Consider the following 17070-nt stretch of genomic DNA (forward strand, 5'->3'; position numbering starts at 1 on the left):
TGTTCCTTCGATTTATATTTCTAGTGTATATTTAATGATGAAGATTATCAGCTTTAGTATTTAGATACATATGTATATGCATACGTAAATAGGGCAGCTTTCCTTCGACACGAGGAAGTTCATGATTGAAAGGTTTTTGGATTCATTTTGATCAGTGAGGAATTTCTGCTTTCTTAATCCTTTCTGTATCTGCTGAAGAATGTGTAACTAGGGAGTTTATTGACTTATTAGCTGATGTATGGCTGCTAGGAATCTTTATTAAGCTGTTGGAGAGGGAATGGAAGAGAGGAAAAACCCATCAATCTTCTCCTTTTCTTTCTAATCACTCAGCACGTTCATTCTTCAACTTGGAGTGTGACATTTGTTGGGGGAAAGCTGTTTGGATTGCCTGTTGTCTCTGCTTATATATTTGTTTTCTGAGCATAAAAGAATATTAAGTGCTGCTGAGTTTTTGTTCTACTGCAATAAAACCCACAGCAAACGGCATATCTTAGAGCAATGGCTTTAATTACGTATTTATAGTTGTTACTTCAACATTAACATAATTTTAACAACTGGGAGAAGATGGGCTTTTTTATTATTCATTCCTGAAGCATTTCTTGGGAGGCGAAATAATAATAAATTATTTACTCTGGAAAGGGAATGTGCTTTCCTTTCCCTAACTTAATCCCTGTGCCGTATTTGTGGAACATTCAATGTGAAAAACTGTTCATGCAATTTATGGTCAACAATAACCCCAACTCTAGAACCATTTTAATATTGCAACCAGGCAAGATTTAATGAAAATTGCCAAACGGACATTTAAAATTTGTAACATAAATTAATGTTTGGGCACAGTGGATATTTCAGTTAGATCTTAAAACCCATTATGGGACTGGTACAGATTATTTTTAATTCAATTAAATTGAATTTTATTCCAGTCCGGGTGTGGTAATAAAATGAAAGCTACAATTTATGTTGGATAAAATGCTGAATATCCTGGGCCATGGTGCTAATTTTAAGTTATTGATAGAGGCAGTGATCCAGATTTAATATACCCATATCATGGGCTGAATAAATTGTCCCATTTTAGTTTTAAAGGCTTGTTCCAGACCTCTTGTGGCTTGTCGTATATGTAAATGAGTCAAATAATTTTTTAAAAAGTTGTGTGTGTGTGTGTGTGTGTGTAATTACTGCCTCTCCCATATACTATTGAGATCCTTTTAACATTTGATTGTAAGCTGCTTTCTAGGAGCCCTCAGGACTGAACAAGTAGCATATAAAATTTTGCATAAATAATTTCTGTATATCAGAGCCAAAGGGTCTATGGCATGGGTAGGCAAACTAAGGCCCGGGGGCTGGATCTGGCCCAATCGCCTTCTAAATCCGGCCCACGGACAGTCCGGGAATCAGTGTGTTTTTACATGAGTAGAATGTGTCCTTTTATTTAAAATGCATCTCTGGGTTATTTGTGGGGCATAGAAATTCGTTCATTTTGATAGATAGATTAGATAGATAGATAGATAGATAGATGATAGATAGATAGATAGATAGATAGATAGATAGATAGATGATAGATAGTCCAGCCCCCGACAAGGTCTGAGGGACAGTGGACTGGCCCCCTGCTGAAAAAGTTTACTGACCCCTGGTCTGTGACCTCCTTGACCATCTTCACGTGGTCAAGACATAACCTGCAGACCTGATCTAATAAATCTTCAAAAGAGTTGTCACTCTTAAAATACTTGTTTTCAAAAGGCCCATAATTTCCATAAAATGTAGTTCATTGTTCCAGGCCCTTTTTAAAGACAGAGAGGGCCAGGCTGTTCATTGGAGCCCCCTATAGCTTCTGACTGCACCTCAGCTGGGGAAAAAAATGTGTAATATCCTTTCAACAACCATCTATACTTGACATCAAAAGCAGTGTGTTAAGGCTTTGTCTCCAAAACTGAAAATATATATTTATAAATGCTCTACACAATAGTAGAATATAGCTGGACCAGAGTTTGGCGATGCAGTGCTGGACTGGAGCCTCTCTCTGCTTGGCTGCGGGTACAGCTAGCCAGAGTGGGATGGAGGCAGCACTGTGAAAGGATGTGTGGATCCAGAATTGGCCTCCACAGTCACTTACAGACTCATTGTTAAAACTGTGTTTATGGAAGACAATCTTACTCAGCTACAAGTGATCACCAAATATAGCTCCTGGGGTGTGTGGGTGTGTGGGTGTGTGTAAGTGTAAAATCCAGTCTGAGGAAAATAATAGCCAGATAAGGAAGTCTCTGAGCTTAGTCGGAAACGCAGTAATTAGTGTCTTTTTAGGAATATACAGACAAGAGAAAAACTGGGAAGCTGAATTGGGGACAGGGGAAGTAGAGTTAGTAGGGAAACTCTACTTGGGTCTCAATTCAATAAGAAAGGGATAGAACTTCTGGAAAGAAAAGGATCCCAAACCAGTTAGGAAGGGGTGTGGTGAACCCCTGGTCTGTTATAATACTAGAGAAGGTTCAGGGGTGTGATTTATAGAAGGCAGGGAAACTGACAGAAAATACCACCTTGTTTAAGAACCCAAGTATTAAGACCTAAATATCTTCACAGAAGCTTACGAAAAGCTTGGCCTATCGCTCAAAATCTAAAATCCCAAAGTGCTGCACCAACAAGCACAAAACAACCCCTCTGCAGTGCCGCAAATCCAACTCAGTGGTATAACTTTGGAAAATGTCGGTTACTTCTCCTACCTAGGCAGTTATCTTTCCACAAGGGCCGACATTGATGCCGAAATCCAGCATCACCTGAGCTCTGCGAGTGCGGCTTTCTCCCAATTGAAGAGCAGAGTGTTTGAGGACCGGGACATTTGCAGGGAAACCAAAATGCTTGTTTACAAAGCTATTGTACTACCCACCTTACTGTACCCTTGCGAAACATGGACCACTTCTAAACTCCATCTCCAACTCCTCAAAAAATTCCATCAACAGTGTCTCTGAAAAATTTTACACATCACTTGGGAAGACAGGCGAACTAATGCCGTTGTACTGGCAGAAGCAAAGATCACCAGTGTTGAAGCAATGATTCTTCAACATCAACTTTGCTGGACTGGTCATGTTGTGCGGGTGCCTGATTATCGTCTTCCAAAGCAACTACTCTATTCTCAACTTAAAAATGGCAAGTGTAATGCTGGCGGTCAACAAAAGAAGGTTAAAGACTCTCTCAAGGCAAATCTTTTAAAAATGTAGTATAATCGCTGACAATTGGGAAACACTGGCCTGCAAGCGCTCCAATTGGCGAACTGTCTTTACCAAAGGTGTCATGGGCTTTGAAGACACTCAAACTTAGGACGAAATGGAGAAACATGCTAAGAGGAAGGCACATTTGGCAAACCCTCACTGTGATCAACTCCTGCCCGTTAACCTATGTCCTCACTGTGAAGGAAGTGTGGATCCAGAACTGGCCTCCACAGTCACTTACAGACTCACTGTTAAGATTGTGTTCATGGAAGACAAATTTGCTCGGATTGATCGCCAAAGAAGAAGATTAAGACCTAAGCTGTAGCACCAAATCCTACTGAACTCACTAAGACTATACAGTTAGCTTAAGAAACTGAAGTGAAAAGAAGCTGTGTGTTTACCACCTTGTTTAGAAGCTTGTAACATCCACAATTTTTTGAGAGACATCTCTTGCAACATCTTTTCTTTTATCAGTTTTGTTCTTAAAATAAATCGCTTTTCTGTTTAACTTCTCTATGTCTCCAATTGCCAGAGCTTTTTCTTTAAACAAACAAAAAGCCAATAGTTAAGGTTTGCCTCAAATGGTTTTGGTTGCCGTGCTTAGCATTCCTGTATCCTGTGTCTCTTTCCATGATTCATCATGAAATACCACATACAAAGTTACGAAACATGTTCACACATAACAAATTATATCCAGGCTCTTGTAGCCAATACCCCTTTTCTCATTTGCTTGGCTGCAAATTCAGATATGAAATTACAGAAGAAATTTCTCTCAAAAGATCCCATTCTGTAGAGAGAACAGATAGTGAGGACTACCTTGATGGAACTGTTGTTGACCGTAATTTAATAAGGGATTGTTGTTGGGGTTGGCATACTTGAAGAAGGCGGGAAACCATGGCAACATTAGGAAATGATTCAGCCAGTTCCTTATTATACATTACAGTGGTACCTCGGTTTACGAACTTAATCCGTTCCAGAAGCCCGTTCTTAAACCGAAACTGTTCTTAAACTGAGGCGCGCTTTCCCTAATGAGGCCTCCCGCCGCCGGTGCCCTTCCACCATTCAGATTCCATTCTTAGACCAAGGTAAAGTTCGCAAACCGGGACACTACTTCCGGTTTTGCGGAGTTCATAAACCAAATAGTTCGTAAACAGGGCTGTTCGTAAACCGAGGTACCACTGTATTTTGATTTGGAACGATCTCCCTCTGGTGACTTATCTGGCCTGTGGCCTTGACTCTTTCCAGGAAAAGCGGAACAAGACAGAGGGAACCACTTGCTACTTTTGTTGATGAATTGTGTGGATTGTCTCACGCACAATAGCTCCAGGTGCCCCTTATTTATTAAACATTGATTTAAGGATTCTTCAGACCAGCCACACAACTCTGGTCCCATTAAGCGGGAAGGGGGAACCCCACTTGTGGAAATTTCCGTTGGCTCCAGTCAACATGGGGAGTCGTGAGGGCTGATGGCGGTTGTAACCTAGCAAAATCTGAGCCAGAGATTTCCCAACATTCCTTTAGCTAATCATTACTGATAAAAATATGAAAGCCATAGTATTATCCCTACCAGGGTCCTTTAAATAGCCATGGATTCTGTAGACACCCACAGCAACACCAGCTGTTTCCATTTCAGATCTAGTAGCTTGATATTTTGATGCTGGCCCTACAGGGGCTTGTTCATTTTGGGGCTAAAAACAGCTTAGATGCATTTCCCACAGTGCGCTCAGTATTTTTTCCACAGTCTTGAAAAAGCCATGGTTCATTTACGATTAAGGCAGAGTTGAAAGCCCCACTTTTTGCCTTCTATAAAATATACAATTCGACTTTAGCCTTGAGGGGAATTTCTTGAAAAACACAGACATTCAGCCAAGCCTGGATCATCCAGCTGTGAAAGTATGCCAGCTGAATGGGTTTCTATCTTGTGTGGAATTAATTATTAAGTTGCAAGAAGTCCACGACACCACATAGAGAAATAGGATTAATTTCCAAACTGTAACATCCCCAGCAGTTACAAAACAGCTTTTCAACCCTGATCCAGAGCATATTTACTCATAAAGTAAGTCTTAATGAGTTCAGTAGGATTTGCTTTTGATTTCAGTCAATGGCTGCAACCCTGCGCACACTGATGTGGCAGTCAACTCCATTGAACGCAGTGGGATTTGCCTCTGAGTAAACATATTTAAGGTTGCACTGTTAGAGATTCAGGCATCGTTGGGGAAGTTCTGCTGTTTTCTGAGCATCTCTGTTGTTTCGTTTATGGCTTGAATGCAAGATAGATAGATAGATAGATAGATAGATAGATAGATAGATAGGAATACTGAAATTCTCTTGGATCAGGAGAAATATTGGGAGGGATTTGGAGAGCAAGCATTTTTTTCATTTTCTTTACCCATTGCCTTTCTCTAAATACATACAGTGGTACCTGGGGTTAAGTACTTAATTCGTTCCGGAGGTCCGTTCTTAACCTGAAACTGTTCTTAACCTGAAGCACCACTTTAGCTAATGGGGCCTCCTGCTGCTGCTGTGTCGCCGGAGCCCGATTTCTGTTCTTATCCTGAAGCAAAGTTCTTAACCTGAAGCACTATTTCTGGGTTAGCAGAGTGTGTAACCTGAAGCATATGTAACCTGAAGTGTATGTAACCCGAGGTACCACTGTATATGGACCATGAACGTGCCTTCAGCAGCAACTGGTAGAAACAGGCAAGCTGCATCATTGGAGCTGGTGACATTAGAATGGCTACGTTGATTTCAGGCAAGGAGCAAATGGAAACAGGAGGTGTGGTCATAGGGAGCACACAAGGAAATGCTGTGAAACATGTAAAGAGCTGCCCACAGAACTGCGCCACCATAATGTGCTTCACTACATTGACTGTTGGGCAATGTGCGTTTTTACAGTGGTTTTCCCCCTTATCAGAGGATCTGAAGAATCTGGATTTGGTTCCTAAAAGGTATAGGCTGGCATTTAGATGAGGATGCTAGGGGCACGTGTGGCATCAAATCCACATTAATCTTTTGTATGGACCAAGCCCTTGCCTTCCATTTATAAAATAGCCCGTTGCCCTATTTTTTCAGGATGGATGTACTTGTTCAGAATGCATCACCCTACCTGTGTCACAAGTATTTACATTATATATAGATTACGTGGAAAAATATTATGGCAAGAAAATAATCGTAACAGGCTGACAATACTCAGCAGTAGAGGTTACAATGTGGGGTGATGTAAGGTAATGAAAACAACTTAGTAGAGAAAGAAAACACAGTTGAAAAGATAGCAGATAGGAAACCAGAGAAAGAGTGGGAGGGGAGTGAAAGTTAAGATTTATAAGAGTCAAATCAGTTGGAGGAATAGGTTATATTACCATTAATATTTGTGTGTGTGTGTGTCTTATATTTATGTTATTTTTCTTTCTTATTATCCTGTGTATGTATGAGTGTCACAACCCCATAGTCTCCTTTGACTGGATTTAACCATCCAGGAGTCCTTTTTTACCTTATGCGTTGATAATACGATAAAACAGTAAAGCAATTGAAATATTTTTTTAAAAAAAGAATTTACATGTTATTGATTATTAAAGCAAAGTCAGCCTACAATAATTTTTTCAGCAGTCTGTTAATAAATTTATTTGATGAGACTTCTAGTGCAATTATTCAGTGATCTAATGTGGCACCTTTTTTTTTTTAAGCAGCAACTCCTGAGGGTGGAGGAAATAGGGAAGTTATGAATTTGAGATCTTGACTATTGGAAAGACAGCAGAAAGCAATAGGTTCATGTTTGCACAAGGGCTGCAGTGCAAACTACTGTTAAAACATATGCAGTTGGTCAGCCAGTCACTATAAGCAGTGGAGCAGAGTTTGTGCTAATGGAATATTCTCTTATGGAGAAATGGTGTAGCCCAGCCTTTCTCAACTTTCTTCCCTCCAGATGTTTTGGACTGCAGGCTGGGGCTGATGGAGAAGGCTGGACTAGATCTAAATTATGGATCTAATTTATGTCTGTATCTAAATTATGTCATGGAATATTTGCCAGTTGACAAAAAGAAGGGTGTCGTCGCGTGCTATTTATGGCAGATACTTCAAATTCTTTACATGTCCGACTGTTCCTGGCTTGGGTACTGATAGAACTGGAGTGAAGTGACCAAAGGTTCAGAAGAAGAAATAACCATTGTGATTATAGAAGGGAGTTTCATACAGTATTGCAGAGACACAAGTTTGTAGTTGTGCTCTTTGATTCTCTTTTCTTGTCCATATGTTTTTGTGCTATACAGTGGTACCTCGGGTTAAGTACTTAATTTGTTCTGGAGGTCCGTTCTTAACCTGAAACTGTTCTTAACCTGAAGCACCACTTTAGCTAATGGGGCCTCCTGCTGCCGCCGCACCGCCAGAGCATGATTTCTGTTCTCATCCTGAAGCAAAGTTCTTAACCCGAGGTATTATTTCTGGGTTAGCGGAGTCTGTAACCTGAAGCATCTGTAACCTGAAGCATATGTAACCTGAGGTACCACTGTATATCATTAACTCGCTTGTGTCCTTTCTACTGTTGTGTTTTGCACATTTGACATGTTCTGGAAATAAGGGGTGGCTTATAGCTAATGCAAATAAATAATATTTGTTTATTTATGATTCACCCTTCCTCAGAAGAGCCCATGGTGATGCACAGGTGATGTTGGAAGTGCCAGCAGAAGGACTGTTCTAAAGGTTAATTAGCCACTACAGGGAAGATCCATCTGTGGTTTCGAGCATCCATAGGGATTTAGCTTGAAAAGGACATTGCAGATATTGCAGCACCCCCCCCCCCCAATTCTTTAAGCATTGCAAGCGAAGGGTGTGTAAAATAGCCACAGCGACTTTCGCAGCAGCGGCAACATTTTTTATTTGTATACCACCTTTCCATACTAAGCCATGCTCAAGGTGGCTTAAGTGGGAGATGTTAAGTCAACTCCCCCCCCCCCCCGCTAAATTTATTCTTCAAATCTGTAGCTGGAAACAGTTGGTGTGGCATTATCTTTCAGACATCTGCCTCTCTGTCTTCCTAACTATCAAACAATGAAATTAAGTTACCAGCGTGTGAAATGCTACCAAGAGCCTGAAGCAATAGTTCTGCAAATAGTGAACTCCATGCACTCAGTAATATCTCATCCAGTTTTGATTTAAATTCCATTATGCTTGCTGTCTTAAACACTAGGGTTTTTTTTAATGCTGTGTGAGCTTGAATTTCCATATCCACATGTAACATTGAGCCAAGAAACTTGGCTTGGTAGACCATAATATGTATGGGATGTGTTCTAGTGGACTTTACGGCTTTACTCCCTCCCTTTAGAGCAAAACAAACTGCAATCCTGGGCTGAGCCCGTACCATTAGTCTATCTGCTTCCTGGTTTATTTAGGCTATTACTGAGCTTGTGGCAGAAGCAGGATTAGAACCAGCTGAAACTGTTAGCTACTGCACTTCACTACATTTAACTTAAATTCATGTTTCTTCTTCACTGGCTATAACAGCTAATACAACTTCCCTTGCATTATTTTTTTTTTCTTTTTAAATCATCCCAAATGTCCATAAAGGTTACATCTTTTATTTTACATCCTTTTTTTTAAAGCCCAGCCATTCTATTTCATCATCCAAAGCCAAAGCGAAAAATAAAGAAATGCAAATAACAAAAAATGGATGAGAATTTTGAAAAAGCGTAGGACGTTCGAAATGCTGAAACAGCCTTTGTGCAGTAGCGTTAACGCTGTGATTTCCTTGATGTTGTCTCTTTAAATGCAATCTTCTTCTGCAAGCGCAAGGATTGCTGTGACTGGCTTTCCGTAGACACTTCTGCCAACTGCTTCCCTTATTTGTGTGTGATATTTTAAGCCTATCCTCCACAGCTGATATTCCTGTGCTGCTGGCCTTCTAAATTCAACTGATACCTGTTGGCCTCAATTGTATGTTTCCAAAAATACTTACAGACTTGGTCATAAAAAAAGAATTTATCCTAGAATAATGGCTGGATGGAAGCAGAATAGATTCAGTGCACCTTCGTAAGGAAAACCAGGCAAGGAGCATCGAGTGACTGGGACTGTCTGTGTGAATGTTTTCTAACTCTCTCTTTCTGCTCTGTTTTTCCATGCTTTTCCGGGATTCAGAGAGAGGTAAATTGTTTTTCTCTATTCTGTTTTCTTCCTGTCTTTCATCACCAGCATTAGCTGTTGTTGCCTTGCAAATCCATACTTCTGGCGCAAATGTGTTTCTTGCCATTAGAACCGTAATCAAGTAAGTTCCCCTTTTGCCTTATCAAATGGCAGTTCTCCAACCCCTTTAGATAGATGCATTTTAGAAGCCAACTCAAATGTCATCCAAAAGAAAAATATTAAAACACCCATCTCCAAGGTGGGGGAAAGGATTTTCCATTCAATCTGGTTTTGTCTGCATGATCCTAGATATTCAGTCCCAATGCTGAATCTAGCTGAATCTTAACAGAACTATATTTTTTAAAACCCCATTAAATTATACTCCTAGGCTGTAGACCTGGGAAGAACATAGGTGCCTGCCTCGCTCCTGATAAACAGGTATTCTTCCAGTGAGCCTAAGTTCCTGATCTGTCTCTAGAAGGAATGTTAGGCTCCTTCAGATATCTCATGCTCCTTTTAAAAAAAGAAATAGGGTTCTGGGTTGGGTCTTAAAACAAGGATTGCCCTCCTAAAACTTGCCTGCTGTGCCTCAGAAGGGTCATCCAACATTTCTTTGGGAATCAGACTTTATCATTTCCTTTGTAACCTTGCAGACTGCTGGAAAAGAGCAAGACTTTGCAATATGTGAACATTCAAGTCATTTCCACATATTACCTTTTTCCCCCAGACACAAAGATTAAACTTATAATCAAGAGACAGAGAAGTAGCATGAGATACAATGAGAGCAAAAGAAATGTTAAATTTGCCACAGTGTATATATCACAAACCCTGTTGCTTGTCTTTTTTCCATTATTCTTAAAAGGCCACAGATTTGACATTAGTAAAGGATAGAGAGTTTGGACAAATGGGAACTGCAACAAAATGTTGCAGCATGGAGCCTGTGTGTTCAAGATACTCCGTTCCCTTCCTCCTCCTACCTGGTTTTCCATTTCCTGCTGATACCTCCCCCTTGTGCCTGAATGGTCTTTTGCAAACCCGCTGTTAGCACTGCATAGAAATAGTGATGCTTTTATACCATGCTTATTGAATTTTGGTGAATATCTTTTTGCTAGTTTATTCAGTCTGTGAAGGGGTGGGTGGCCTGGCTAGGCCTAAATGGCCTCTCTGATCCCTTTCGTCTCTGCAGTCCACCTTCCAAATATTCTAAATTTCCAGAACCCATTGTATATGTTGCAGGACTGGTCAGAAGGCTTATTCAAGAGAAGTCTGAGGTTGTATTCTTAATAGAGCTCAGTACTTTTAAAAGTCACTGGCTTTGATAGCATCAGGGAGTTCTTCTCTTCAAGGCTAAAGCTCTGTGAGCCACAACAGTACAATCTTCTTACAATGCCCTGGAGGGAGCAATGCCAGGGGGATAAGATAGCGGTTTTCCTGAGTATTTATATTTCATGGACTTTATGGAAGAATTGAAAATCCACTGTTTTGCTTAAGGTGGAAAAGAATTGTAGCGCTGAAATTCTGAAAGACAGATCAGCAAGCCGAGATCTGACAAAATTCCGCAAGACAATGGATAATTCAGGCTGAAGGCTAAAGTTTGATAGGAAGACATTGTTCTCTGTGTGATTTGTTTTGCTCTGCACCAGAACATTGACTGTCCAGGGCATGCTTACTTGAGTGTCAACTTTTGCAGAATCAGTCTAACTTAACACACAAAATAGTTAATTAGCTTTCATTTAGCCATGAATTACAACTCGACTGGTGTGCTGATGAAGTTAGAGAAATCGCATACAGAAATGATATAAAAGGATAAGCAGTGAAATGAGTGAAACAATTTGCAGAAATTGCCGCTTGTTGGAATATGTCGGCTGTGTGTGTTGCGCTCTTGAGGGCATCTAATTTCCCTCAGATCAAGCAAGTTTCTCATGAGCAGGAAGGAAGCGTCCGTGTGGCCGACATGGAACCTCCTGTATGTCCATAAATTAATAACCCAATGTACAAGGTTCAGGGCCCTTTGCACTTCTCAAAACACAGTTGCATGACAATTCAGGGTTTCTCTATGCAGCATTTACTTCCACAATATAAGTTCTTAGTGTGGCCAGCATCTCTGAACCAAACCCACCAACCCTGTTGTTGATGAAAAGTAGGAGGGCCCTGGAGAAAATGAGCCCCTCGCTGAATAACTACAGGGTTGGTACTTACGTTGCCAATCTCACAGGTCAGGTACTAGGGCCAACTGTGGGTTTGGGTTTTTTTAAGTGTCTAATACAGTGGTACCTTGGTTCTCAAACTTAATCCGTTCTGGAAGTCTGTTCCAAAACCAAACCGTTCCAAATCCAAGGCGCGCTTTCCCATAGAAGGTAATGCAAAATGGATTAATCCGTTCCAGACATTTAAAAGCAACTCCTAAAACAGCAATTTAACATGAATTTTACTATTTAACAAGACCATAAAGTGAAAGCAATAAAACAATGTACTGCAGTCACACAATCAATCAGTAGCTGAACTGGGTTCCACATAGTCACAAAAACAAAACAAAAAAAGAGCTGCAAAAACAAAAACGCAAAATAAATAGCAAAAACAGACAGACCTCAGCATATCACTCAAAATGGAAGTGTGGCACTCAAAACGGAGCACATTTGGCTTCCGCAAAAAGTTTGCAAACTGGAACACTTCCGGGTTTGCAGTGTTTGGGTTCCAAGTTTTGCAGTAGTTAATTCGTACACTATACACTTACTTTGTCTGAATCCACTCTGAAGCTCATCGGCCACTCCAAGAATAACCTTTAAATCTGCATGTCATTTTTCTTTGGACAGAAAAATATTTAACGGGAAGAATTCTTAGCAAGGTTAGCTTATTGTCGTTGGTTATAAACGAATTCTGCAAGCAAATGGATTTGTGACATGTTAATGCTAAACAACAATCGACAACAAACAACAATGAAAAAGAAGAGTGGGACTGAATCTCCAAAGGCAATTTAAACGCCACATGTGAAAACAGTCATTGTTTGCAAGACAATGGATCAATTGAGAACGCAGGAGCAGGGAATGGTTGCACCCTTGGGAAGCTTCCTATGTGCAATGTTTTAAAGGCTTATAAAAGTGGGTCTTCTTGCCTCAACCCTAAGCATGAATTTGTGGCTGCAGCCCCTTCATTTTTCTAATAATAGAAATTCTTTCCGGCTGCATTTAATCGGGATGTCTCAAGGGGCAGTAGTATAATGACTAGCCTCGTTCATACCAGGTAGTGGTCACATAAATTCTGCTTTATGTCGCTACATAACCATCATTGCATGGTTAAATGATGCTTAACTGGGTGTTAAATAAGCATGGCCATCCAATTAGTCCCAAAGAATAACCATTTAAAAGAATTAAAGTAAAATAATGGAGTATCTCTCCCCTCCCCCCATATTTGTTCTATTTCATCATTTTTCTTTCAGTTGAAGAGGTTATTTTTGTCCCCTGGCCACCTTGTTCTGTAATAAGCTGACCAGAGTACCTTAAATTAAAAGGATTATTTTGTGCTTGGGCTAATCAACAAAGCCGCAGCCTTGCATACCATAACATGTAATTGATTCTCTCCCCTCTAGCCCTGCCAAGAAATCCCCCTTGTTTTCCAGATTTGGTTCAGAATAACAGCTCAGTCTAGTTTTAGCTGATAATTGCCGTTACTACCAGGCAGAGTGTATGCATAAAGAATTAATATTTTGGTGAACGGCTGTTTCTGCATAAAACAGTACGTGGCAGGTATTGGAAAACTATGCTCAGGGGCCTCGTTTGGCAACGGTTTTTAATAGGAGGCATATTTTGCATTGAGCAATGTTGAGAGAGCAGCCACGTTGACTCCACCTGTTAACTTGTTCCTGAACCAGGCGAAACAGATAGACAATGGTTTCTTCTAAAGAGCAAAATAGGTTCCCTCAGTCACAGCTGTGTCCCTTTTGTCCGGACTCCAAAGCTCCTTCATGTGGTGCTCAGTTGCCTATCTAGCTGCTGAGGGTGCAATAACTGCATCCTCTCTCTTTCCGGGCACCCCTAGTTGCGATTTAAAGAAATGAAAAAGGCGGAAGGCTCACCAAATTCAACACACAAACCCAAAGGGCAACTACCTCCCAGCTAGAGGGAGAATCAATGGGCCTGACTCAGGAAGAGCATAACCAGCAAAAGGGGATCGTAAAAAAAGTGAAGCGAAGACTCTACCATGTAGCCTTGGGGCTGGTCTGAGTTTACAATTTGAAGCAAACAAAAGTAGTTGTACAGGAATGTAAGTTATAAGCAGCATGGCTTATAACTTTTGTCACACTTGCAGCGCCTGTTGTTTCCTCTGTGGCCTCCTCTCAGCGCAGAACCGCACCCTTCTGTCCTGTGCCCTTTAGCAGATCTTGCCAAGCTCACTTCAGCCATTTCATTTCTCTCCTCAGCCTCTACACAGTGAACAACCCCCCCCCCCAAAAAAAAGACCCAACCCCAATACAGTGGTACCTTGGTTTACAAACTTAATCCGTTCCGGAATCCATTCTTAAACCAAGGCATTCTTAAACCAAGGTGTGTTTTCCCAAAGCAGCGGGGGACTCAATTTACAAATGGAACGCACTCAACAGGAAGCGAAACATGTTCTTATTCCAAGGCAAAGTTCGCAAACCAAAACACCTACTTCTGGGTTTGCAGCGTTCTTAATCCAAGTTGCTCATAAACTAAGCTGTTCTTCAACCAAGGTACCACTGTAATAACTTTGGTGCATTAGGCCAGGGTTTACCTAGTCTTAACATACTACCTCTGATAAGCTTACAAACTGGGTATGAAGGTCGTCCCATATTGTTTATCCTCTGCATCAAAGAAAGCCAGTTGTACTTCTTTTTGTCACAGCTTTTTGCTGAGAGTGGGGACTATCAAGTATAGGAATCCAGCAAAAAGGGAGTGAATACTGGGTCCATGTTAAAGAATTTCTAGATTTAGCTGTGACCTAGCTGGACCTTTATACAGCGTGACCTTTTTTTGCCTCTAGGACTTCCATAATCCATAATCTGACATTTTCATTGCCCCTGCCCCTTACTCCCTACTGAAGTACTATTGTGGTGAATCTTTATTTATTTGTCAGTTTCCTCTGAGCAGCTCAAGGAGCCATAATTCTCCCCCTCCCAATTCTACCTTCACAACAACCCTGTGAGGGAGGTCAAGCTAAGAGACAGCCACTGGCCCAAGATTGCTCAGTGAACTTCCCAGCTGGTTTCACCAGTACACCACACTGGCTCTCATAGCTTTGGACTGGGGAGACTGGTGTTCAAAAGCCTGAAAGTTCTTTGTGTGACTAGGAACCAGTCACTTCCTCACAGCCTAATCTCACCTCGGGGCAGTTGCGAGGATAAAATGGAATATATGCCACCTCGGCGAGAGCCAAATGCAAAAGGTTTCTGATCTCCTTGCCTTACAAAGAACTGTCGCGATGCAGACGTCTGCCTCTTCTTCTAAGTTTCCCAGCATGGAGCTGGGAAGCCTGTAAATTCCTTAGTAAATCAGGTAAACAGTTTGCCCATAAATCTCTCCTCGTATTAATCCGTTTGAAATGAGCTAATGCAGAATTGAGGTTAACAGAGCAAATGACCCAGAAAGGATTCCACAGTAAGAGAGATAGATAAGAAAGCCAAGATGAAGGGCTCCGGTGATGTATTCAATATTGAACACTTCTGTATCTGCAAAGACCGTAACCTTTCCCCCCTCCCTGGCCTTTGTGCAAGAGATTAGCATTGTCACGGATGCTCAAGGTCACCGTACCTTGGTGGCAGTACAGGGAAGGGGTGAATTGTTGCTCCAGAACGGCTTACATGGGAGGAAAGTGTTTCAGCCGTAGCAGCTTTCGAACCTATCTCTTTCTCTCCAGCAGCCTTTAAACAGAATCTACTCCAGGGGAGTGCCCTTGCAAACTGCGCCTACGGATTTTCCTGAGCTCCCTATCTGATAGGATTAAATATTGAAGTCACCCTATCATTTGGACCTTGCCGGAAGGAAGGATCCACATTTGATTGCTAATGCTGATGGATAATTTTGCAGCAGATGTTTGCCGGTCCCTTCTGCCCTCCCATCCCCAGTGATACCTGCCGATGCCATTTCTTTGCTTGCGGTGACAGCTTTGCCCCCTTTGTGGAATCATGGCATGTATAGAAAGCTGCACTTCTTATAGCCTTTAGTGTCTCAGGCCTCCGTGGCGACTTCTAAGGAAGAGAATTGAGGCAGGGTGATCATTTCAGAGCAGCGGGGAGCAAACAGTGTCTCCCTAAGCAGATTCTCAGCAAAGGTTAAAGGCCTGGTCTTGGATATGTTCAAGATCAAGTGAAAAAAAATGCAGTCTCCATTAAGAGCATTTGTTGTGGTTACTTTTCATCTCTATTAAGAGCATCTGATTGTGGTTATTATAACACAGTTATCAGTGCATTCCAAACCTTTTTTGTTTGTTTGTTTGATCATTACAGCAAGTGAGGCCCTCGAGTTAAGTATTGTTGACTGATTGGCAAGAGCTCCCAAGTCTTTTCAGTCCCATGTCCTTGCCAGCACTCCCTGGGGACACCAAAGGTTGACCCTGAAACCCGTTGCATGGAGAGCATGTGCTCTGCTACTGCAACAAAGGGAATTGTGCTTTGGAATCCCTCCCTAGGACGCAGGCCCATTTAATTGTTTTTATGGCGATAGCTAAGGGATGTGGGTGGCGCTGTGGGTTAAACCACAGAGCCTAGGACTTGCCGATCGGAAGGTCGGCGGTTCAAATCCCCACAACTGGGTGAGTTCCCGTTGCTCGGTCCCTGCTCCTGCCAACCTAGCAGTTCAAAAGCACGTCAAAGTGCAAGTAGATAAATAGGTACCGCTCCAGCGGGAAGGTAAACGGCGTTTCCGTGCGCTGCTCTGGTTCACCAGAAGCGGCTTAGTCATGCTGGCCACATGACCTGGAAACTGTACGCCGGCTCCCTCGGCCAATAAAGCAAGATGAGCGCCGCAACCCCAGAGTCGGTCACGACTGGACCTAATGGTCAGGGGTCCCTTTACCTTTCCCTTGATGGCGATAGCTACTAAGTATGTGGAACGAATAAGTTCTGACCATTCAGTTGTCATCTTTAAGAACATAAGAATAGCTTTCTGGATCAGGACAATGGTCCTGTTTTGACAGTGGCCACCAGGCACCTTTGGGGAACCTGCAAGCAGAATGCAAGCACAATACCACAATCCTCTCCTGTGGTTTTCATTCAGAATCTGGAGGCAAGAGCATAGCTGTCGTGATCTTTGTTCCTTTGCGTTCTTTTTGAAGCAGGTATTTCTGTGGGTGATACTGCTTTGAATAAGGTAATTAATTTTGTTTGTACAGAGACTTTGCCTATGTAGCAAGAGACCGAGAGACGAGGATTTTGAAGTGCCACGTGTTTCGATGTGACACGCCAGCAAAAGCCATTGCCACAAGCCTGCACGAAATCTGTTCTAAGGCAAGCTTTCTTTTTGTTGTTTTCATTCTATCCTCTCCTTTTTCCTGTGCGAACATACCCCCATACGACACTCCTGAGCGTGTTACATGAAGTCTCCCTGATTTCAGTGAAATCTATTTCCGTGCCATTTAAGAGTATAGGTCCAAACCAAAGCTTCCACACAAACAGTTGCCTGGCATACATTTCTGTGCAGGAGAAACTGCTTCTAAAGATAATGTTTAGCAGCAGAGAAAAGAGGGCTCAACACATTCTAGGGCTGACCTGTTGACAGTATCCTATGGGAGGCTACGGAAAGAAATG

At 41.8% G+C, this 17070-nt stretch overlaps 1 protein-coding gene across 23 annotated transcripts in view; it reads left to right on the forward strand.

Annotated features, from left to right (window-relative positions):
• The window catches only part of APBB2 (amyloid beta precursor protein binding family B member 2), a 171579-nt gene that overhangs the window by 143538 nt on the left and 10971 nt on the right, over positions 1-17070 (forward strand). For 21 of the 23 annotated variants that reach the window (XM_083630342.1, XM_083630352.1, XM_083630336.1 and 18 more), the window contains one exon: positions 16656-16770. In XM_083630342.1, the coding sequence (XP_083486468.1) occupies positions 16656-16770 (115 nt within the window). Of the gene's footprint in view, positions 1-5852; positions 9330-16655; positions 16771-17070 lie in introns of those variants that run through there. The other 2 variants (XM_083630349.1, XM_083630350.1) reach the window with 2 other exon arrangements.

This window comes from Podarcis filfolensis (genome assembly GCF_964270895.1).
Source record: "Podarcis filfolensis genome assembly, chromosome: 9".
Classification (NCBI taxonomy): domain Eukaryota; kingdom Metazoa; phylum Chordata; class Lepidosauria; order Squamata; family Lacertidae; genus Podarcis; species Podarcis filfolensis.